The sequence below is a fragment of the Fulmarus glacialis genome, unplaced genomic scaffold (genome assembly GCF_000690835.1).
Source record: "Fulmarus glacialis isolate BGI_N327 unplaced genomic scaffold, ASM69083v1 scaffold29576, whole genome shotgun sequence".
Classification (NCBI taxonomy): domain Eukaryota; kingdom Metazoa; phylum Chordata; class Aves; order Procellariiformes; family Procellariidae; genus Fulmarus; species Fulmarus glacialis.
This window is the reverse complement of record NW_009219249.1, coordinates 33,858-56,818: the sequence shown is the minus strand read 5'-3', so window position 1 is coordinate 56,818 and position 22,961 is coordinate 33,858. Positions and strand designations below refer to the sequence as shown.

At 49.2% G+C, this 22,961-nt stretch overlaps 1 protein-coding gene across 2 annotated transcripts in view; it reads right to left on the bottom strand.

The window, feature by feature from the left end:
- Positions 1-939: 939 nt before the first annotated feature.
- COL6A3 (collagen, type VI, alpha 3) overlaps positions 940-22,961 on the bottom strand; it is a 54,582-nt gene continuing 32,560 nt past the window's right edge. Inside the window, exons 23-44 of one of the 2 annotated variants that reach the window (XM_009580298.1) lie at positions 22,419-22,454; positions 21,843-21,905; positions 21,477-21,539; positions 20,495-20,557; positions 19,769-19,831; positions 18,965-19,015; positions 18,398-18,433; positions 18,230-18,292; positions 18,026-18,088; positions 17,334-17,366; positions 17,196-17,232; positions 17,077-17,088; positions 16,419-16,912; positions 15,679-15,778; positions 14,477-15,175; positions 13,074-13,182; positions 12,057-12,337; positions 10,524-10,784; positions 8,653-8,727; positions 1,770-1,940; positions 1,510-1,555; positions 1,196-1,428 (exon numbers count right to left, since the gene is read on the bottom strand). In XM_009580298.1, coding sequence (XP_009578593.1) covers positions 1,515-1,555; positions 1,770-1,940; positions 8,653-8,727; positions 10,524-10,784; positions 12,057-12,337; positions 13,074-13,182; positions 14,477-15,175; positions 15,679-15,778; positions 16,419-16,912; positions 17,077-17,088; positions 17,196-17,232; positions 17,334-17,366; positions 18,026-18,088; positions 18,230-18,292; positions 18,398-18,433; positions 18,965-19,015; positions 19,769-19,831; positions 20,495-20,557; positions 21,477-21,539; positions 21,843-21,905; positions 22,419-22,454 — 2,814 coding nt within the window. In that variant the 3' untranslated portion in view covers positions 1,196-1,428; positions 1,510-1,514. Of the gene's footprint in view, positions 1,556-1,769; positions 1,941-8,652; positions 8,728-10,523; positions 10,785-12,056; positions 12,338-13,073; positions 13,183-14,476; positions 15,176-15,678; positions 15,779-16,418; positions 16,913-17,076; positions 17,089-17,195; positions 17,233-17,333; positions 17,367-18,025; positions 18,089-18,229; positions 18,293-18,397; positions 18,434-18,964; positions 19,016-19,768; positions 19,832-20,494; positions 20,558-21,476; positions 21,540-21,842; positions 21,906-22,418; positions 22,455-22,961 lie in introns of both variants that reach the window. The other variant, XM_009580297.1, reaches the window with a different exon arrangement.

The following is a 22,961-nucleotide window of genomic DNA, read 5'->3' as shown; positions in this document are numbered from 1 at the left end:
TTTGGCATTCAGCTGCCCCTTCCATGGCGTGTGTCTGCAAAGCTCACGTCTCCCTTCTCAGCACCTCCACCGGGCCATGGGAACCGTTATCAACCCCCACCTGCAGACCACAGCCGAGGTTTGGGGAAATTTAGGACCTCAGCCCCACAGCCCAGAGCTGCCCTATGCCCTGGTGGGATCAAGTTCATCTGCTTCGTGCTTTTAGGAGGGGATCTTAGGGGGCAGGGAAACGTGCCATTGTTTCTGTGAATTTTAGCTTCCTTGGGTCAGCTCAGGTAAGGACAGGAATACCCTGGGGTAAAAATCATCGCGGCTATGGGCCGCAAAGGAGACATCTGAAAATGCCCATAGGGTCATTAAGTTGTGCAGGTTGGAAGGGACCTCCAGGTGCCTCTGGCCCTCCAAGCAGGGCCAGCTGAGGCCGGGTTCCTCAGGGCCATGTCCTGCTCCATTCCTCCAGGATGGAGATTTCACCATCATCTCCGGAGATATCCCAGTTTCCAGCTTTTTCCAAGCTGGAAAACTCCAGGTTACCAGCAGCATCTCAGTGATGTCCCCCTGAATATCCATACTACATCCATCCCCCCTTTAAGGGCCGCTGGGATTTCACTCCAAATAAATGGTTTCCAGACCCTGGAAAATCACTCCACTGGTGCCCACCATGGCTTTTACAAAGACAAAAACATGAGTTTCTCAAAACCTCCATTAGACTTTATTTAAAAGTTCTTTGTATAGACTTCCTGACACAGAATCCACAATAAAAATAAAATCCCCCTCCCACCTGCCGCCCCCCCTCCCCAAATTGCTTTGCTTTGTATTTTATAAAACATACAACATCAGAAGAATGCCAGAGGCATCCTACACCACAATTTAAAAATTTGTTAACTGAGGCCTTGGTCCCAGCAGTGCATTTGCATTCGGAAACCTTGCTTTTCCTTGCTAGTTCGGTTGGCCACATACGTTACAAATGCATACAAGAGATCTAGTTTGAAATCTAATCCAGCAAAAGGAGAAAAAAAAAAAATAAAAAAGGAAGAATGAAAAATGGAACCGCTTGTTTATCAGAACTCTCTTACACGAAGGCTTCTCCTGTAAAGTTATGCTCAGTTATGAAAACGATAAAAGCAAGCACGTAACAGTTGCAGTGAAATTATTATGATTTTTTTTTTGTCTCATTTTTACGATGCCTTAGATAGGCAGACTGCCAGAATCAGAAAGAAAGGGTAATTTAGAGACGTGTTCAGAGACAATAACGATCTGCAATTAGGTAAATATTTGGTAATGTTGAAGCTATACAATATAACCCGGGCACATGTAGCACTCAGTCCACAAACAGTTTAGCACCATATTGATAGGTCATGCAGCAAAACACTTTCTTCAAGGTTTGCTTGGAAGTTAAAAGCATGAAATAGTACAGTGCAAGGTAGTCTATACCCTTAGCTTCTATAGGGGTAAGGTGGCAATGGCTGATGCTCCTGGCTGTCTTAGAGGTATATGTTGACAGGTCGCTGGCTCTATGTTCCTATCGTCGTCACCACGCCAGGGTTGATGTTACCTGAAAAGGTTCGACGGAGAAAAAGAAAAATAAATGAGGTTTTTCCGTCCATGGGAAGCTGTGCAGAATATTGAGGGAAGGTTAAATGGAGTTGATCACCAGGACTTGCTATGGAGTCCAGAGCACCACAACCACGCTCACTACAGCCATGCGCCGGACTGGAAATGCCAGGGAGTTGGCCGGCCCCCTCTCCGGCCGCGCGTCAGCTGCTTACCAGGGACGCAAACTTTTTCACATTCTTTCTGTGTGTTAAATCTGTTCTCGTTGCCTCCGCAGCCGCCGTACCAGAACCGGGCGCAGCTCTTGGTCTCGGGGTCGTAGTACCATTTCAGCACAAAGTTCCTGCAGGTCCCCTCGTCTTTTTGCAGCCGGCAGATATCCGTGACTGCAGATAAAAACAAGAGCAAGAAGAGTCAGCAATAGCACTCCTGGGTGAAACACAGTCTCTCTGAATGTCTGTGCATGGTAGAGAAATGCCTGTGAGCAGGGTTGGCATGCAAGCTCAGAAAGGGCAACCACAGCGTAGGCTTCGCACGTCTCCTGTGACTAAATCCCATGTCTTCGTTTGCAAAGAGAAGGTCTTTCTTTGCATGTCTTTGCCCAAGAGGACACCAGCCCTCCTCCACAAGCCCTCGGCCGTGTTGCTGTCATGCAGCCGGGGAGCGATGCTGAGATGAAGGAAGAGTGCTGCACAGCAGCGCTTCTCTGCAAATCCCCTGGATTTGCAGGAAATGAGTTGGCAGGTCTCAGAACTGGGAGAGGACTGGCTGGGCTGCAAGGGAAAAAGTATCGGCACCATCGTTTTCCTATTAAAAATACTGGCTTCCCCTGAAAAGAGAAATCTTCTATGTGAAGATGCTCCCGGACCTACCACACGCTGCCCTGTGGCATCCTGCATCCCTTGCTGGGTGTGCGAGGAACGAAATAACAAAGTACCTGGATGTGTTAAAATGAAATGGCCAAATAAATAAATAAAGTAAAAAAAAATCCGAGATTAGCCACTAATTTACCATCAAGTCACAAACAAGGCATCCCCTGCAGACAGGGATGCAAAAGCAGCTCATGCCACCTCTGCTCAGCACAGCGTAACCGTCAGCCATCGCAGTTAGTCCTGGAAAAGCCTTGTTACCGTAGCCCCGAGTCAGGCAGACCCCCAAAATTTCTGGTATGACGCTCATCGCTGCCACTTAGCAGCGGCACGGCTTCAAGCTGCCGGTGTCCAGCCTGGGGCATGAGTAAAAAACATGAAGTCATCAGCCAAACAAGTATCAGTAAAACAGCCAGCACCAAAAAATGAATGGGGGCGAGGGGGAGTCAGATGGGCAAACTGGAGTTCCTCTTGCTAGAGGGGTATTTGCAACCAGGACCCTTTTTTTAATTAAGGGAGGCGGGGGAAAAGTCTTTTATCGTCTTTTTTTTTTTTTCTGAAAGCAAAGATAAATCGATGTATACAGAGCGCACCAGCAATGACTGCTTGGGAAATTCAGGTCTTGAAGTTATCTTCTGATAATCTTGTCTTAGGATCATGCCTTTTGTAAACCAGGTGCCAGAAATTAAGCTCCTTAAAGGACTTGTCTCTTAAATTGTGGTTAATAGTCCTGAATATAGGGGAATATATAGTGAATATAGGGAAGAGTATATAGATATAGGGTGAATATATAAAAAAGTGTATTTGCAAGCAAGTTTCTTTGGGGGCTGATGAGAGCAAAGGCATGCTAAACCCATCTAAAGTTTTCACGGGAAGAAGGGCGCAGAAGATTATCCCTGAAATCCCGACTAGAAAGTAGGTCTGGCAACAACCCCTACGCAATAAGAAAGCCCCGGCGGCGGGTTTACTTTAAAGGAAATTGCGGCTGGTGCTGGCGGCTGCCCAGAGCCCAGGAATGCTGCAGCAAGGCCGGGATGCTCCCGGGATGAAGGTGGAAATGCCCAGACCGATATCAGGCATGCTTCTGGGCAGACCCTGCCAAACGTCTAAACTCTTTCTGCCCGCTCATTTGAATCGCGTTTTTCCCCTCCGTGCCGTGGGCGACTGAACAGATCGCTGCCAGAACAACGCTGTGGTCAAAGGGGTCAGGCTCAAGTGGTCCTCGCTGCTGCGGTCGTGAAGGAGACGGGCGGTTTGAGCAGTGGGTTTGCTGTTTAGATAGGAGGAGCTGGGAATATGTCCTTAGCAAGAGAGGAGACACGTCTGAAGGGACGCTCCTGCCCATCGTCCTGTTCTAAACGCAGCTTTTTGAAGCAGGATTTCTTTCTTAATCTCCGTTTTTCCTTGGAATTTGAAATCAATATTGACCTTCCAATTCAGCTTTGCTTTTGGGCTCCTACAGCCAAAAGCTTCCCTATGCCTTTGGCAGGCTCTTTGCCTTTTATTATTCAGATTTGATTTTTTTTTTTCCCTCCGAGTCCATCTCCCGTTTTTTCTGCCTTCCAAACCACTGAAAGCCAGCAGATGTGAATACAAGAATGACTCTACCCCAAACCCCGTGCACCCTTTCGGGAAGCCAACCAGTAATCAAAACATTCAGCTAACGGGAGGTATCATACAATTTTTCTCTGCGACACGGAGTCCAGGCAGCCCAGCTTTTCCCCTCCCCCTTCATCCCCTTTGAGAGTGGAAGCAGCCTTCAGGATCAGCAGATGCGGAGGGAAATTCAACCACCGCTTTAGAGGCAGATCTGGCTTCAGGAAATAAATGAAACAAAAGCTTATCCAAAAAATTTCAAAGCATTGATGGAGAGCAAGAACTAGGCAGCTAAAATGCATTTTAAGCTGTGGCTGGCTCTGGCATGTTCGAAAGATGGGGGCAGCCACCGTAAGCTGGGGTTTTAATTCATCCCGTGGAGAAAATGTGCCCAGGCTCCCCAGTTGCACTTACATTTAATTTTGTCATGGTAAAAAAAAAATGAAAAATAATATATATGTGCAAAAAATTAAATAATTCAAGGTTATCACAGCATTTAAAAGGCTTCAAATGGGAGGTGGGTCTGGTGCACGTTTTTGCACCCAAAGAGCCCTAAGGTTTGGGAGACCAACTCATTTCTCGGTGTTGCCCCTGGCTCCGGTACCTGCTCTGGGCTGAACCGAGAGCCTGACCCAACGCCCAGCATTTTAAAAGCTGGGCTGCACGCGAACTCCTGTGTCTCTTTTTCCATGGTGGATTCAAGCTCTGGGTTTGCAGAGAAGAGAATAAAGCGGTGAATAGCGCGGGGGACCTTGGCAGGGCGGGCAGAGACGCGAGAGTCCCTCCAGGGCCCCTCGGTTGCTTTTCTTGACTATCTGCCCAGGGCAGAACGGCGCCAAGTTCATGAAATATCACTTTAGCCTGAACAACAGTTGCTGGAAACATCATCGAGGCATGTGACGATGATCAGAAGGGGCTGGTCTGTGGGATGGGGCTAGCAGAAACGCACACCCGCTGAAGAAAAACACATCAGGGAGGCTTCCCCGCTCTGTGAGGATGAAATCCTGCTCTAAATGGAAGCTACGGGTTTCTGCACAAGTCATACGCCGCTTCCTCTGGCTGAAAAGTCCTCAAACTGCAACCAATGGGTCTCTGTCCGTGATGCCCGTTTGCAGCCCAGAAGCACCTTGCAATCTCTTTTTGCAAGCAGCTGCCACCCCAGGCATCTCCATGGCTGGTGGTGGCCTTCTCCTCGCTCGCCCGCGTGTTTCTGCAGGGGCACCCACAGCTGGACTCGGGCTGCCAGTGACAAAAATTCCCACGACTGATTTAAGGAGCCTAAAATACCCCTAAGAAAATCAAATGGGTGGGAGGAGTCCTTAATTGGCCTTTTCAGACCCTGCGAGGATTAAAGCCCTTCCATTAGGTACCAGAGCTTGCTTCACTCCTAGGTTTCCCTCCCATCTCTGCAAAGGGCCCTGAAACGCCACTGGAAGGGGAAGGCTGCTACGACAGCAAGGCTTGGCTGGGGTCAGGTTCCCATCCCAACCCCTTGCTGAACCAACACGGGTGATCGCAAGTCTCTGCTTCCTCCCCAGGTCTTAAAGAGGTTTGCAAACACAACCCCTTAATCTCAGAAGCTCCTTGAGGAAAGGAGGAGGTCATTGCCATTTTCCTGTGGGCTCCTCCCTCAACGTTGATTTTTGTCTTTTGGTGCAAAAGGAAAACATCTGCACGCAAGACCCAAGCCCCGGGGAGTAATTTTCCATCAAGTGTTTTGGTTACAGGCAGTGAAACGTTTGCAATTCTTTACATCTCAGCAAAGGCGCACCGCTGGGTGGTGGCACTGGTTAGTCATCCAGCGATAATAGAAACCGCTTTGGGACCATGCCACGCTCCAGTTCGGCAACTCCACACTTCTCACGAAATCCAGCGCGTGGTTTTGCTGTATAGCTGTGGGTTGCACGCGGGTCATGCAAGCACATGTCCTGGTGTGACAAAACGCATGCGAGGTGATGTGCTCATGCAAAGCAGATGGGACGGCACGGTCGTGTCAAGGAGCAAATGAAAACCAAGTCTATGCTACTGGTGATCTCGTACTGGACAAGCTTGGATGCATGCTATGAAATGGTCAAGGTGAAATAATGGATTCGCTTTGGTTTGTGATTGTTATTATTTTTTTGGGTGTTACCTGACGATAATCTTTTCTCAAGGGGTGGCTGCTGCATGGCTTTCTCAGCTGCTGCTGGAGGAAAAAGTGCGTGGGTTTGGATTTTAAATGATGTTTTCTCTCCAATCCAAATATTATTTGACAATATGATAAAATACAAAAGGATTAATCCTCACGTGGTACTTACATGGTTTTAAGCATTTGCTAATGCACTCAGCTTCGGCCTCAAATCTATTGGCATTACCACCGCAGCCACCATACCAACCCTGGCTGCAGATCTTGTTTTTGTAGTCAAAGAACCACACAATCTGATAGTCCTTGCACTGCACACCCATGTCAAAGTCCAGCAAGCAAGGGTCTGGCCAATCTGCATGTCAAAAGGTGCAAAGGTTAAGTGACTCTGAAAGGGTTAAAAGCTGAAAAAGCAAAGAGATTGAAAAGAAAAAAAGAAAAAAAAGCCCGGTACAGGACTGGTGGCTTTTCCTTGTCGTGTGATTTCTCTTGCTGAATGCAAACCTTTCCCGGCCGCCAGCTTGCCTCTCCCCGCTCTTGATCTCGTCGTGCATCCAAGCCCCAAGTCCCTGGACCAAGGTGGTGGGAGCCCCTTACTCCCCGCTGGCGCACGCAGGATCGGGCCCTCAGGCAACTCCCCCCATCTATTTTCTAAAGCTATTTGTCTTGGCAGTAACTTTTAATCCTTAAGTGTGTTTATTTTGTCTCTAAAGGCAAGCCACACCTGGTAGACTTTAAGGCTTGATGAGGATTTAAACATACGTTCCTTTCCTGCCCAGAAATGATAATTTAGGTTCAAATCCCAGAGTTTTTATTAGCAAAGCTGGGTCATCCATGCTAGCAGCTGCTTTGCCTGTACAAGGAGGGCAGAATTTGGGGCTTCCTCCGAGGTCCATCGGAAGATTTATGGATGGGTGTCTCCCGTTGCACAGAGAACTAGAGAAGACTCAGCTAAACAACCCATCCCAAATCCCCTGCCCTGTTTAACGTCTTTAGCCTGTTGAAAAACTTCAGCTTAGCGTCCTCGGGGAATGTTTCCCCCAAATTGCCGGCTGCCATAAATCCTCGGGCAGAGACGTTTGCTGCAAGTGGGTCAACGAGAGGAGCTGAGATTGAGAGGTCTGCGTTGAAGCGCAGAGCGAGCACGCAGCGCATCCATTTTCCTTCGGGCAGACCTACAGAAGCCTACAGACCTTGTTTCCAAAGGGCTGGCACACAAGGGGTTAAACAAAGCCACGGGGTTGCGTGTCACCTGGTGGGGACAAGCCAGGTGAAGACTTCAGAGGGGATGTCAGTGCCGGGGAGAGGGACCAAATGAGTGGGAACGCATGGGAAGGGTGGGATGATGGGACATGCAGCAAGGCAGAAATGAGATGGTCCCTGCCTGCAAGCAAGCTCCGGTGGGACCACCAGCCAGGTACCACCAGGCATGAGGTCCATGCTCATCCCTTTCAACGCGAGCAGCCAGACCCCAACAGCAGCTTCGCAACTCTTGTTGGCTGAACGCGCTGAGCAGCAGCATCTCCCCATGCTCTCAAATCACCTCCGGAAGAAAAGGAGCCACAGTGCAAGCAAAATGCTTAAAGAAAAACATGAGTGTGATGATTCAGGGATGAGTTTTGGATGCCAGATCCATAGTTGGTGCCTGCGATGGGGCTGTGCTGCTTTATGAAGGCTGGGAGCCCTTCCAGACCCTTGGAGGAAGGGTTGCAGCCTGGCACTTACGGTATGACTGAGTGTAATAGCACCGATATAATGAGCTTGATGTCAACAAAAGCAATGAGATGACGTATGAACGGCTACAGTGATTATGGGTTATTAACACAGGTTAACGGGATTAACAACGGTGTAGGAGCTGACAGCTTGCTCATTTAGCAGTTTACTACACGCACCACTGGTGGCAGAGAAATAGGGGATAGGCAGATGGGTGAAACTGGAGGGAGGCTACCAATTAGCCAAATTTATGCAAATGTTTGATGCTCCCCTGCAATCCCTGGCTGTTGGTCAAGCCTTGTTGAGAGCTGTGTGTTAAACCAAGGAGCCAAGACCTATTCTTTGCCCCAAATGGGGAGCGAGAGTGTGAGCAAGCATCAGGTGATGTTCTGCATCCACACCTGCATCTACGTGTGCCGGAGAGGCCATGGGGCACCGCCTGTCCCTGGAGAGCAGCCAGCGCTTGGGCCCTGGCTCATCGCCCGTCCTTGCGGTGGAAAGAGGACCTGGTTTGAGTCCCCCATGAAGGTCACAGCGACTTCAGGGGGCTCTGGATCCAGCATGGGGCAGAAACCCCCAATACAGGGCTCAGGTCTGCATGGTCAAGGCTGTCATCTAGCTCATAACCTGCTGGCTCTGCAAAGCAAAAGACTCGCAGATCCTCTGGTCCTAGCGGGGCTCCGAGGAAGGCCGGGTTTGGGAGCAGGCAAGGGGAAGACCAATGCAAACGGGCAGGCTCTCGGTGAGGGTCCTGGCAGAGCCCCCCAGCCCCGCGCTCCCACCGTCGCCCGTACTCACCACCTTCAGGCCCTTCCAGCGGCTCGGTGTTGAGCATCATGTTGGCCAGGGACATCTTGGGCTGCGCCGGGGTCTCTGGGGAGAAGAAGCAGCGGGGTCAGCCAAGGGGAAGGGGATCTGCCGCAGCGCCCTCGGCACAGCCATAAACAAGCTCACTGGCCCCAGCTCCAGCACGGGGGACGCACACAAGTCGCAGGAGTCGGGTCTGGATCTGTTTACCCTAGCGCATACATTTCAGAAATGTTTATTGGAGGCAGCTGACGGGATGAGTAATCCACAACCGCCCAGCCGCGCCGGGACGGGTTCTCCTTGCTCTCCCCAGCCGGCGGCTCTGCTGCACGGTGTCGGGCTCATCCTCAGGGGTGACTGTGAAGGAGCATCCCCAGGGTGGGACTTTGCTTCGGATGGCCCCTGCTCACCCCACAGCGTGCAACTGGAGGGCTCTGGAGGTGCAGACTCCAGACTTTAGCTTTGCTCCTCTGGCCTTAGAGAGGGAAAAAAGGCATTCTCCGGGGGAGCAAATAGTCCATAATGGATCTTCTCTTGTTCCCCTGCAGCCCTCAAGGATTGTCCATGCATTGCACGCCTCTCCTTGACCACCCTCCTCCCATCACAGCCTCACATCTCTCTAGGAACCCTCAACTCTTGTTGAGGGCTGTCACCAGGGGAAGAAATCCCTTGTGATGGAAAGGAGAACATGGTTCATATTGCGTCATGCCCTGCAGGACCGCACCACATTGCATCACTCCCCTTTCCAGGGCAACCCGTGGCTCATTTTCCATGGGGCTGGAGGGCAGGAGGGGGCTGCAGCTACAAGAAGGGTTGGATTTGCTTTTCTCTGGTGGAGGGTATGGGTGTGGGGAAAGGGGACAGTGCTACCCAGTGTACCGGTCACAGCTTGCGGCATAGGTGGCATCACCGCTGCCTGCCCAGTTTGTTCCTGTTTGAGATTTACTCTATGGGAAATGCGGCTTCCCTGGGCATCGAGAGCTCCAACTCAGCACATGCAAATGTTACTTCTACACATCGATGTCTTTTCTCGACATTTTTGTGGGCACATTTATTGCTCGCGAAGGTAAAAGACTTCAGACCTGATCCAAACCCACTGAAGCCAATGGAAAGGCTCTCCTTGGGCACTGAAATTGGCTCTGAAGTGCCAGAAGAAGCCGGATGCAGCACTGGCAGGACCAGCGCAAACTCCTCCACACCACCAAGCCAAGTCACCTCTACGCCAAACTATATTAAAAAAAATTGGCTGTGTCTTACGTAGCAACTTTTGGCCATGCCAAAGGGTTTGGTGAGGTTTACATCTGATCTCTACACACGGAGCTTGGATCCGCAAAGGCCTAAACCCTCCGTGTAATCTCTTCTTTGTGGGTTTTTTTTGGATAATATAGTATGCGAAGCAGATAGGGGGCTATGGAAATGGCGATCGGACAAGAAGCTTTTCTTGCTTATTTTGCAATCAGGCTGGACCGCATTTATTCTGTGTTAACCCAGCTTGACTCTTATTATTAATTACAGCAATGCCGGCTGAACCACACCAAGACCCATTGTGCAAAGCCTCCTGCACGTACAATAGGACAAACCCTGCTCTGGGACTGGCTTTCGTTCTCCCACAATCTGTGTCGATTTAACACCAGTGAAGTGACAACTTGCATTTGCCAAAGAAACACATTTGCAGCATTTCATAACCGGGTCCTGCTGCTGGTCCGGAGGATGCCAGACACACAGTGACACAACTGAGCATCGCCAGGGCCAGGATCATCGGTACCAACTGATTCCCCCTCCCTTACATGGTTTTTTTCCATTTTTTGTGTCCATTTTATGAAAAAATACGTGTTTGTGTGTTTTCCTCAAGAGGTACTTACTTGTGCTGAACGTCCCTGTGTAGGTTACTTTGGGTTGGGATTTCTGGTAGCCGGTAATGACGACGAGATATTTCTGTCCGCTTCTGAGTCCTCGGATGATGTGCTCAGTGCCGGTCAGGTTTTGCTTCTGGACGAGAGAGTGGTCATGCGCTAAGGTGATGGTGATATCAAAAGTGTAGGCGTTGTGTGTCTCGGGGCTGGCCCAGCGCAGCCTGGCACTGTTCTCGGTGACATCTGTGATCTGGATGTCGTGGGTCTTTCCTGCAATGCAAAAAAAATCAGAAGAAGCACTAAGCAAGGACTTGAAGAGAAAGCTCTCAAGGAAAAAGTGTCTCAGTGCTGCAGGATCTCCTCCCCAGTCCACAGCAAATAAATTGGTCTGCAGCCAGTTGTGGCACGTGCAAAGCAGGTTGTGACTTTGCTATCTCAGATGCCCAACCCAGCACACTGCAGGGAGGCTTTTTTTTCATAGCCTAGATGATTTACCAAGTGGTTTATTTATTTTTTAATGATCTGCTGCAATCTAGCAAATCAAAGCAATTTTTTTTTTTTACGAGATTTACACAGCCTGAGTTGTGATTCCCAGCACAACTTTCCCAACAACTGTAAACATGTCCAGTCAGATCTTTCTCTAGGGTGCAGTGGATTCACTGAACTGCTGAAGATCTTCAAGCAACGCCTGCTTAAGATCGAACATAACCTTAAGACAGGTCAAAGAATCTGTTTGGGAAAGGTTTTCCTGCTATGGCAGAGTATTGGATGAGACCTTTATAAACGCTGCTTGGAAGCAAGAGTGGAGCAAAACACACCCAGAAATGTTTGTTCCCCGCAAGCTGATGAAAGCATTAACCTTGCAAAAGCCGATTGCTTTTCTTTATTGCTTTCTATTTATTATTGACATGGGGACATGCATTCATTAACTGGTTAAGCATCCCTGTGCTTTGACACATGTTCTTTGTTACTTGTTGAGCTAGTGCAGAGCTGCCTGCACCCCCCTGCAAAAACACATGGGAAAACTCTTTTACACGAACTGTGCTCGCATGAAAGAGCTTTAGCATTCCCAGACAGGTCTCCACACTGATTCAATGATGAACTAACTGAACTAACTATCTTAGCTGACGGAGAATTCGAACAATGCCATTGTATGAATCACCGTAAATAGCAAACCTTAGCCAAGGGGTAAATGCTACAAGGAAAACATAGAAAGCAAATGGGCCATACTAGAAAGAGAAGCGCTCTGCCGCTGTACTACTGAGCTAGGCAGCGGGTGATGGATTGTCCCATATTTAGATGTCCTGCTTGTGTTTTGCCCAGAGGCAGCCCGTCTCCCATGCGGTTTTGCAAAAAATTCTCGACACAAGTTGACAAAGCCTTAACCCCCCAGCGCGGATTTCCAGTTTTGCACCTAAAAACTTGTTTCTGCAAGCATGAAATTTGGCCTCTTAGTGACATTTCCCATAGGAATAATCCTCTCAGCGAGGAAGAAAAGCCACAACCCACTGCGGTACAGACAAGCGAGAGCCTTTCACGTACCGCCTTGTCTTCTCCTGCCGCCTGCCGCGGCGGCCGTGGTGCTTGAGGTGGTGCGGCCGGTGGCTTTGGTGTGGGCGGCGGTGCTTGCTGCGCCCTGCGCGGTGGCGTTCACCTGGACCACGGTGCTGGTTGTGGTCTGGTCGGTGGCTCTGGTCCGGGCCGTGGTGCTGGCGGTGGTGGTTCTGGCACGGGTGTTGGTGCTCGCAACCGGCTTGATGCTCGCACCGACCGTGGTGCTGGCACTGAGGGTCCGGCTTATGGTCACGTTGGGTGCCACGTACCTGTCAAAAGCAAAAGCAGCTGATATGGCTTTTTTTTTTTCCCCCTATATAAGCAGAATTTTGGAAGTGGAGAGGAGTTGACATAGAAACCATTGGCAAGAACCCCCGCCCAAGGTCAATAGTCTTTGTCAGCTTTAGATATGCCCACGGCCAAGCAGTGGAAAGCGCTGCAGAGCACTGCCTAATGCTCGGGGCGCAAGTCTGTCTACACACCAACTTCACACACATAAGAGTGAATTCAGTAGGCAGATCTGCCTGATTTCAAGGGGCTTGACCTTCTAAAGCCAGCAGCTCTGTGCGAGTCTTGGCGGCACAAGCTTTCACTTCTATTCAGAAGATATCAGGATATGATGGATCCTGAATATCAAATAGTCCAGGGCAGCCCAGCCTCTGAAAATAGTTCATTGAGTGGAAAACCCCAAAATTAATAGTAATTTGTGGAATTCTGCATGATGAAAGTGGCATATACCTTCTTCATATCCTTTATACATATATAAATACGAAATTTAACCCAAATTTAAAATTATATGCGTACTTGTCTAACCTTCTCTAGTAGATATATCTATTGCTTTTTTGACACAGCACTAAAGGAACTAGTAAAATGCTGATAATCCTGATTGTTAGCACTGAAGTTGCTTTTTCTTTCTTTTTCCAAACAGGGACTGGGAAGTGAAGGCTTCTCCCCCAGACAAGCTGTTAGCAAAGCTCATTCTCTCGCAGCCAAACCACTACTTACACTGCTTTGTGCCCGGCGTGCCCGGGGCTCTGGCTCTTGGCTTTCTGATCATTCTGGAACCACTCGCACTGTTTTCTTATCTCTGGAGACAGGTAGAAAGCAAAGTCGCCTAGAGGCAGAGAGAGCCTGGCATTAAACACTGGCGTTGAGGATGGTGGTTACCTACCAACAACACATTACATATATTTCTTCTTGATTTAAAAAAAACTCCTCTCTTCTTGCTTGCTCTGATAAAAGCTATGGAGTATCTCGCATATTTGGTGTGGTTACTGCAGCATCCTGGGCTGGGAGGTTTGTTATTCCAATTTACAAACATGAGAGCAGTAACGACGAGGTACCAGAAGGCTGTATGTCTTAGTCTGTCACATGTAAACAGTTTTCTTATAACAAGGCACTTCCAACCACACAGTTAATATTTTTTTCAAAAGTTAGAAGTTTCCAGGACCCCTGTAAGCGGTAAATGGAAAAAGCAAACTGAGAAAACCTAAACATTTATTTCCAGGGAAAGATGTGCTCATGTTTGCTCCCCATTTAGTGCAAGACATTCCTGAATCAGTGGTTTATTAGCCCAGTAGACTGATTTTCAGGACTTTTTGGATAAAACTAGCTTTCCTAGAAAAGGTCCATTTCTTGTCCTTGCTGGCCAGGTCTGTTTAGGATCTCTGGCAGCTGGCTCTAGCTGGAGATCCAGCCGGGGGTCTCTAGCTAAGCTGAGATGCAAATTTTCAAGGCACAATCTGCACATCCCAAACACAGCAGCATTATTTATCCCTGAGCAAAGAATCCTGTTCATCCGGTCCTTAAATCTGCATACAGCAACTCCAGATCTCAGCCTGAGCCGTCCAAACGCCTGCTAGAGGTGATGTTTACGCTGAAGTTGGGAAGAAAGATTTGCTGGGTGGTCAGGGAGCTCGGGGGGAGTGCTAGCAGGCTGCTGGGCTGCAGAGGGCCAAGACTCCCAGCAGGTCCAGACCCTATGGGACATGTTGCAGATGTGACGGGCAAGCCAGGCAGGATTAGGTCAGATCCCACAGGAGAGCCCATGGAGACCAGGTCAAATCGGACAGAAGTGCAAACTCTAGTTGGTGGACCAACAGCCTACATGGGATGGGATGGGGAGGCCAAAGTGAACAAAACCCAGACACACTCAACTAGGTAGACCTATGAGCGGCAACAAACAGACCAAACAGTACAGAACTATAATATAATAATATATTACTAATTGTTATGTAACATATAATTATAAAAAGAGACGACTTTCAGTGGGCCCCACTGCCCAAAGAGGTAGTCAGGCTAGAGCCCACCCAACCAACAGGCAGGTAAACCAAACCTGGCAGATTAACCCCTCTGAGGTCACGTGTTGCCCCTTCCATAATACTTGGGCTGCAGGATGTTATACTTACTTCTGATAAAAGATGGCAGCAGTCTCCCAAAGCGTAGTAAGGGCTCTTCATGAAGCTCTCCTGGTTTATCGACCAATTTGAAGAACACATCGTTTGGCTCGCTAGCGAGGCTATAGATATTTTTGGTATTCACCTTCCTGCCAATGCCCAAGATAACAAAGAAGTACCCTTTGCATTTTGCGTCAATAACAACCTTCTGCAGGTACTCAAGTTCCTGTTTATTCACTTTTCCGGTCATCATCAGAACTATGACTTTTAGATCCCGAGGGTTTGGCGCGCTTTCAAAAATATGAGCCACTGTGTGTTCAATTGCACTTCCTATAGCCCTCGTGCCATGGAGCTGGGTCATTTGGTTGTGAAGGTAATTAATGATCTTCTCTTTGGATCCATAATCAGTTAGTGAAAACTCAGTTTTTACTGGTGGGAAGCTTGAGTTGGTTTCATATTCATAAGGAGCTTGCTGGAGAACTGCCACTCTTGCATGGTGCTGAGATACTTTTGGCTCAGAGCTGATTTCCAGGTTACTTACGAGGTGGGAAATGTACTTCTTCATCTCGTTGAACTGCAGAGGAGTGGTGGACTCTGAGCTATCCATGATGAAGGCTACGTCGGTGTCTACATCTGTTGGGGCTGCTCTTCTGTCTCTGAATGCAGATCTCTGACTACCAAGACCACAGACGGGATCCGGGTCACACACATCTAGGGAAGAAATATGGTAGGTTTCACCTGGAGGAACTGAAGATGACCCTCCCTCGTCATTGTAAAAATCTCTTGCGTCATGTGAAATACTATCAAGCCATGGACCTTCCCTGGTCCATTGCTTGATACCAAAGTAATTTCATCCCAAAACACATTTAGTTATGCATTTAGTATTTTTATGCGCTCCTTTGTCCAAAGGGATCCCTGAAGCGCTCTGTCATAAATGGCAGAAGGCCATATTTTAGAGCGTTTAGCTATCGGTATTTGGGCTGTAGAAGTGGGAACCAGCCAAAAAAGGAGCTTCTCTTTACAAAGTGGAGAACACCCAGAAAGCCTCATTCACAACGCCAACGTTTTCTGCTCAACCTAAGAATACGAATCCCTCGTCTTCAGCAGTAAAAGGGCTGACTCCCAACTGGGCTTCCCTTCTGCACCACTGACAACCGACTGCTGCGCGACCAGAAGGATTTGGCACTGTCTAGAGGAGAAATTGGATGCTTTACCCAGACAAATGTGACAAGTCAAGAGCCTCCGGATAGTTTCATTCAGCTGACTGCCGCTGGTTGGAAGAACAATTGCATGTCCAACCGCTGTGTTGTTGATCTGGTTAGATGCAAACAGAAAAACATGGTGTCAGTAATGCTGCCTTCTGTTATTTTCAGCTCAAAGTAGGGGAGGGCAATCCACAGCTCTAAGAGATTCTCTACTCAGCGTGCTACTTCTGGTGGATCCCATTTGGAGGAGGCTAATGCCCCCAACGTCAGCGAGGGGGACTAGTTTAGAGACATAGACTCCAAGAAAAGGGTCAAGCACTTGAACCAGTGCTCAGTGTGCTTGTCTGGGGCTTTTTTGTTGCTTTAAATCTCTGTACGCCCACTCTCCCTCTGCCAACAAAGCTACCGTACCTCCACCTTCCCACCCTTGCCTTTCTGTCAGACCTTTCTCACTATGGGGACCGTCTTTTCTGCTGTTTCATACCACACCTGGCACCCTGAAGCCATGGTCTGGGAAACAAATGACTCATCATAACCTCACTAGCATTTCACAGCATGCGCCATGTTTTGGATTTCTCTCCTAATAGACATGCTGGATGAGTTTGGGCAGCAATGCTTTCCCAGCACTGAGCACTTGAAAGGCCTGTGGAAGCCGACCGCTGCCTGTAGGAGCAAACACCATCAATCTCCCCAGAAAACCAGGCTGAGGTTATAAGCAGAAAATGAAAGAAAGGGTGAACGACCCCAACCTCCAGAGCTCTGGTGAGAACCGGGTCCTGCCTGCTGGTGAGGAACACGGGCATGACCCCGGCATCGTAGAGTTTCAGCACGGCGTCGTTGAGCTGCGGGGAGGCTCTCGTGTCCCCGTTGCTGAAAAAGACAGCCACCTTCCTCATAAGGAAGCCGCTTCTGGCACGCTTGAAGGTATTCCTGGCCACGAAGGACATGGCGGTCTCCAGGCTGCGGGGCTTCGTGGTCAGGGTCGCCTGGAAGTTTTGGATCTGCTGAAGGAGGCTCGATTTCTTCCTGGCATCAGCAAAGCGGATCTCTGTGGTGACTTCGTTGTTGTAGGTGACCAGAGCCACCCGGGCACCCCGAGGACAGTTGCTTTCAGCGATGGTTAAGTTGTTGACCACTCTGAGCACGGTTTGCTTCATCCTGTTGAAAACATCCCTCACGACGCCCGAGGAGGTGTCGATAGCGAAGGCCAGCTCGGTTGGGAAGACTGGGCACTCCTTGGGACCTGCCAGAAACGTGCATTGGGAATAAATAGTGCCCCAAATAGTTGTCAGGGTGCAAGGACCACGTCCTCGGCAGGGGTAAATCATTCATACCGCATACGTGGGGAGAGAGAAACAATTCTGGCACACGGTCACACTGGGCTTTAAAGGACTGAAGGTGACTTACCATAGCAGCAAGCTGTGGAAAAGATGGGGAAAAAAAGCAGTTTGGTCAGTGCCATTCCTGTATCATGATGGGCATACAAGGGTCGAGACAGGGAATTATCAAAGCACCGATGTACTCACGGCATTTGTCTTTGATGTTCCGCACAAGCGCACATTGCTTTAGAAAATAAAACGAAGGGAGAAAGGGCAAAAAAGAGATATGTGACACAGCCAACAAAAGAGTATTTCAAAACAAGAGATAAATGACGCCACACTTACATCTCTGGATTCTCCTTTATCACCTTTAAGTCCCTGTTTAAAAAATAAAGTAAAATTGAACGCAATGTGTATTTTCAGGGTGCCCCATGAACCCAGTTGGAATAATTGTTTAACCACGGGTCATGCAGAAGCCAAAGGGAAACCTGCCTGTTTTCAGTTGTGTTTCCAGCAAAAGAAGGAAATGTTTTGCCCTGTGAGGAGTAAACCTAGCTGAGGCCAAACCAAAAGGGACATTTACAGTGCTCTAGGTTCATGTGCAAAGCAAGCCACGTCACCTTGGCCTTTCTAGGGTCCTCTGTGCCAGTCAGATTTGGTCATGGACCATATTCTGTGTGGGGTGATAAATGATAAAGAGCTGAGAACTTCCTAGAAGGAGTTTTAAGTGGCATATTGCCATGGGGAAATCCTAGTGCCTGGTAAGAGCCTGTCTCTTGACTTTTTCCTTCTGCTGTGCATTGCAGTTTGAGCACGGGTGAACGATATAAATGATAAACAGCTAGTCAGGAATTTATAGAGACACATCTAAGACAAATAAACAGGAATTTGCCCAACTTGAAATTAGCAGGAGGTGGTGATGGGCGTATTTTTCAACTCCTGGCACCAATAGGGACCACTACTTTTCTCAGAGAAGCAACCAGGAGTCTCTCCGGGGGGAAGCCAGAGGCCCCATCAGCAACGCAATGACCACTTACAGATGGTCCGGGGTATCCGACCTCTCCTTTCTGACCGGGTGTCCCAGGATCTCCTGCATTTCCCTAGAGAGAGAGAGCAGAGAAGTCCTCTCCATGAACATCTGCAGAAGGACTGCCAGTAGTAAGGGTCAACACTTGGGGAAAAGATGCATCTTTCAGGCCCGTTCATGCAGAAGGGAAAAATTGTGTCATGGTCCAACTTACTCTGCGGCCTCTGTTTCCTTTAGGGCCGGGGCCTCCAGCAACACCGCGGTCACCAGGTCCACCCTGGTTGGGGAAAAACACAAACGGTAGCTCTAAATCTGCACAGGACCACAGGTAATGGCTACATTGCTTGGAAAATTAATGCATAGCTCACGGGCTGCACCGTACCTTGGGCCCTGAGTAGCCTACGAAGCCGCGTTCTCCCTGAAACAACATAAAGGTTTATTTGAATATGTTTTAGAAAATGAACCTGATTCTGCAGGCAGATCTGTAACAACTGAAGGAATTAAATGATGGAGGGAAAAGAGAGAGAGACTGCAAATTCATTTTGCAATTTTGTTCCTCATACGATTAATGAAAAGAAAATAGCCGCTCTTTTTAAGGTCTGGTTGCTCCTCTAAGGCTCGTTTCAGCTGTAGAGGAGCTGTCAGAGATGCTGGCGCGTTGTTTTCAAAGTCCCACAGACATTCATGGGGCTCTGTGGCTAAAAGGTACAAAAACATTATGCTTCCTCCTTGGAGAAGCTGATTTTCGGCGGCAAAACCAAGACAAAGGCAGAGGGGAAAGGTTTGAAAAGTCTTGCCTGATTTTCTCACCAGGGTACACATAGGGCTGATTTTTGTGTATCTGACTTCACCTAGGCTCTGCCCTTGCCCAACTGCACTGGAGACCTTGGCTACCTCCTTGTCCTTCGTAACTCATGCTGGGAGATGGACATGCTCAGCATCCACCTACCTTTCTGCCTTTAGGACCTGCGCCACCGATTCCATCTCGTCCATCATCACCCTAAAATTGGAAAGCCAAAGTCATTAATATGCAGTCATATGCGAATAGCGCGCAGATCCAGCAGCATCAATAGAAAGAACCCACTGATGCCGCAGGCCTTTGGGAAGTCCTTCTATAGATGAAATTATTGCAAGAAAAAAAAGCACAAAAAGGTGGTGCCAAAACTACAAATCTGAATTAAAACCTGCTTAGTATACAAATATAATGTGTAAAACCCAGGTGGAAGCCAGCAGTGGGGAGCACATTAGGAGGTCAGTCAATGCTAGGCGTGTACTTACAGCTCTGTCTGACCCCAGCTTGTCCTCCCTTGCTTTGCACAAACCATTTTTTCCTCAGTTGGCTCCTCATTATACGGACTAATGAAAGCGCTCACTTAGTCCATATGTCCTTTTTATAGGTTACTTAGGACTAGCACACGGGGTCAGCTCAGGGTGTCTACCCAACGCCTCACGCAATGAGCCAGGACGAGGCCAAGCAACTCTGGACAGCCTCTGCCCTGCGGACTGATCTCCGAAATGTTAAAAGCCACTTTTCAAGTGAATATAATTCACCTCCTCGAAGGGACTACCATTACCAACTACGCTCATGCCAGCTGAAGACATAAAGCTGATTTCCCTCTCTCATATTGTACTATGGAGGATGCAAAGTCTATAGGGGAACTAAACCCTCTGCTGTGAAGGGCCGTGGCCCGTTTGCTACAGGAGCAGGTTCAGCCCAGCATCCTTAAAGGTGTGAGTGCATGGCCACGCTTACCATCTCTCCTCGTGGGCCCTGCTGTCCATTTGGCCCTTTGGGTCCGGGGTTTCCAGGCTCACCCTGAAAATAGGAGCATCTGTTAAAGCATGTGCTGAAACTCCAGGCAACTCTGAGCCTTTCCCACCCCCATCAGCACTGGTTTCTTTACACAGACCAGTCTGCAGTGGTCCTTGCAGCAGAAAGCCGTGGCTGGACCTACACGGCCAGCAATGCTACAAAATGCTTGCTCTTTAGTGGGACCTTTCGTGATTTCAGGAAAGCTGAGCAAGGGGGACCAGCCAGCTCCCACCTCAGGATGGTGTTTGCTTTTTATAAACGCTGCAAAAATAAAAGCTCCCAAACTCTGGAGATTTTGCCAGCGCAAGCGGACAGTGGAGCAGCCATGGAAATGAACCCGTGTGTGTGAATCTGGAGAGAGAAAACCATACGGAGGGTCTAGAGAGATCCAGCACACCCACCTTCCCATCTGGGCATCGGCTGAGAATCTGCCCTGGAAAATTACTTGGGAATCTCAGTGACTCAATTACTTTTGCCTCTCCGTTCAATGAAACGGGAGCCTGATGAAACAACCAGAGCACAGACCTTGCTCTACTCACACAGTGCAAGCCAGTGAAAATGAGCTAATTTTGCTCCAAGAGGTTCATCTCAAGTATTTTTTTATCCTATCCAGAAGCTTTTCATTGCTGTTTTAGTTGCTGATGCCCAATGCTCATGAAGACATACCTTTCGTCCCAGGGGACCGATCCTGCCCCGCTCTCCTGGGGTTCCTGTTGGTCCACCACCAGCCTGGAACGGCAACAGGGAGAGGCATGTTGGCAACATGTCAAGAAAACTGGGTGCCAGGGGATTGGGTGACCATAGAAATCACGCATTAACTACTAGGGTGCCTCTCAAAGCACCTTAGGAAATTCAGAAGTCTAATTCATGGTTGGGAAGATCTGAAGGACCAGGTCAGTTCAATGTAAATGTCAGCAGCAACTTATATTGTCCCTAGAGAACCCCCCTGGGAAAGGTGTAAGCAGGAGGGGCAAAGTCCTGCTCAGGATTGGAAAATGCAAGATGTGTCTGGCTTTATGGCCACGAGTCTTGCTGGGGTATGCAGCGGGAGGGAGAAATAAATCCATGGGGGGCCCCCAGCCAGCACGTGAGGTGGTTATGCTCTGGCTTCAGAGGTTGAAACATTCATGGAGGATGCCCTACCAGTCACGCAGGGATGTTCTTTAATTAAGGTCGCAAACAATAGTGGGCCAAACTCTGAAGTCCTGACCCCTTTGTGGTTGCTTTTAACTCTTTCTCTTCTGTAACTCTTGATCAAGAAATCTTTAGCATAAGTTGAGCAGAGAATCCTACTGGAAGAGTGTGTTATAGAACCATAGAGTCATAGAATCATGAGGGTTGGAAAAGACCTCTAAGATCATCGAGTCCAACCGTCAACCCAACACCACCATGCCCACTAAACCATGTCCCTAAGCGCCTCATCTACACGTCTTTTAAATACCTCCAGGGATGGTGACTCCACCACTTCCCTGGGCAGCCTGTTCCAAGGCCTGACCGCTCTTTCAGGAAAGAAATTATAAGAGTGAAACAGAGTTGGAGCCCTGGAGGGGGTGAATGGAAAGACATCAGCTGCATCTTATTGGCTCAGCGAGATGTTCTTGCTGATCATAGTTGGGTCAATGGCTGAGAAGCAGTTAGAAGGGCTTACCCTGGGTCCAGGAACGCCCTGCTCTCCTCTTATGCCTGGCGTGCCAAGCTGGCCAGGTGGACCCTGTGCAGGGAGAAAAGAGAGACTCTGTCAACACACATGGGCAGAAACACACCAGTGCTACACAAAATCGCAAGGGAAAGCAAATGCTCCAGCGCCCGAGAGATGGTTTTCAAACACATCACACCTTGGGTGGTGTGAACGCAATGGCAGGCTTGATGTCCCGGAGCAGGACAGCCAGGCCACAGTGCACCCAAAAATACCCAAATTCCCACAGTCCTCGCTGCTGAGACTCTTTGAGGAAGTGGCTGTGATGAAATAACGCAACGTGAGGTAAGGCATTTACTTTGCTGTAAGCTCACTGACCTGTGGCCCTCTCATGCCTTGTTCTCCAGCCGGCCCTGCTTGACCGAGCGAGCCCTTGGTACCCTTGAAGTGCAAAATAGGACAACGCAGGTTAGCATGGGGGGACGTGGTCAACACCATGGGGAGGGAAAGGAGATCTCAGGGCATTGACAGCTGCATAAAGAGCAGGGAAGAACAGTTGTTTGGGGTTTTTTTTGCAGAATATGGTTATAACAGAGGATGAGCACAGAACGGGTGGGGTAATTTGCCTCCTGCAATCAACGGGCATCAATCTCCTTTATGCTTCGGTTCCGTTATGCTGCTCCAGCAGCACGTGGAGATGAAGCACCTGACCAGGGAACGCTGCAGAGGACGGGCAGCCCCAGGCACGTGGACGGCCGGTTTTGCACCGAGTCCAGCAAGGAGCATACGGGGAGATGAGCCTGAGGAGGAGGAGGGAAATCTGGAGGAGAGAGGAGGCAGGGAGGAAGAAGCAAAGCCTGCATTTCTCTCCTCTTGGCACGTCCCTCTGGGTGCTGTGGCTGCCTGGCTGGTGGCATGGCAGGAGCCCCAGGTGTTGTCCCCATCACCGCTTACCTTAACTCCTATCGGTCCCCTTCGTCCTGTCATACCCTGCGAACGAAGAGACGATGAGACTTGTTACCCGAGTACGTAAGCACACGTTTCGCTATTGCTTTCAGATCTGTGAATCACCGCCTCTCTTAATCCAAAATTACGTTTGAATAGTTTAAACTACTGGGGACAGAGGGAGAGAGAAATCCACACAGCCAGCTCTCTTATATCGAACCTTGGCATGTTTTTTCCTTCCTCGCGTCCCCCGACCCTCCACCACACGAGCTGCTTCCTCACGCGCGCAGGAGCGTGCCACCGTCCCTGGGCCACGTGCCCCGAGGGACAGGCGGCAGCGGAGCCGCAGGGGACGCACCTCCAGGCGTCCCAGCTGCACCAGCTCCAGTTGGGGTTTTGCCTTTTAAAAACCAGCAGCCAAATGCAGACGCCCAAGTAAAGCAGGTGTAACTCCACTGATCTTGGGTACTGAGTTACTTGCACGGGAATAAATTCAGGATTAGACTTTTAAAGTCTGTACAAGCCCGCAAACCACTAGGCATTTTCATTTTG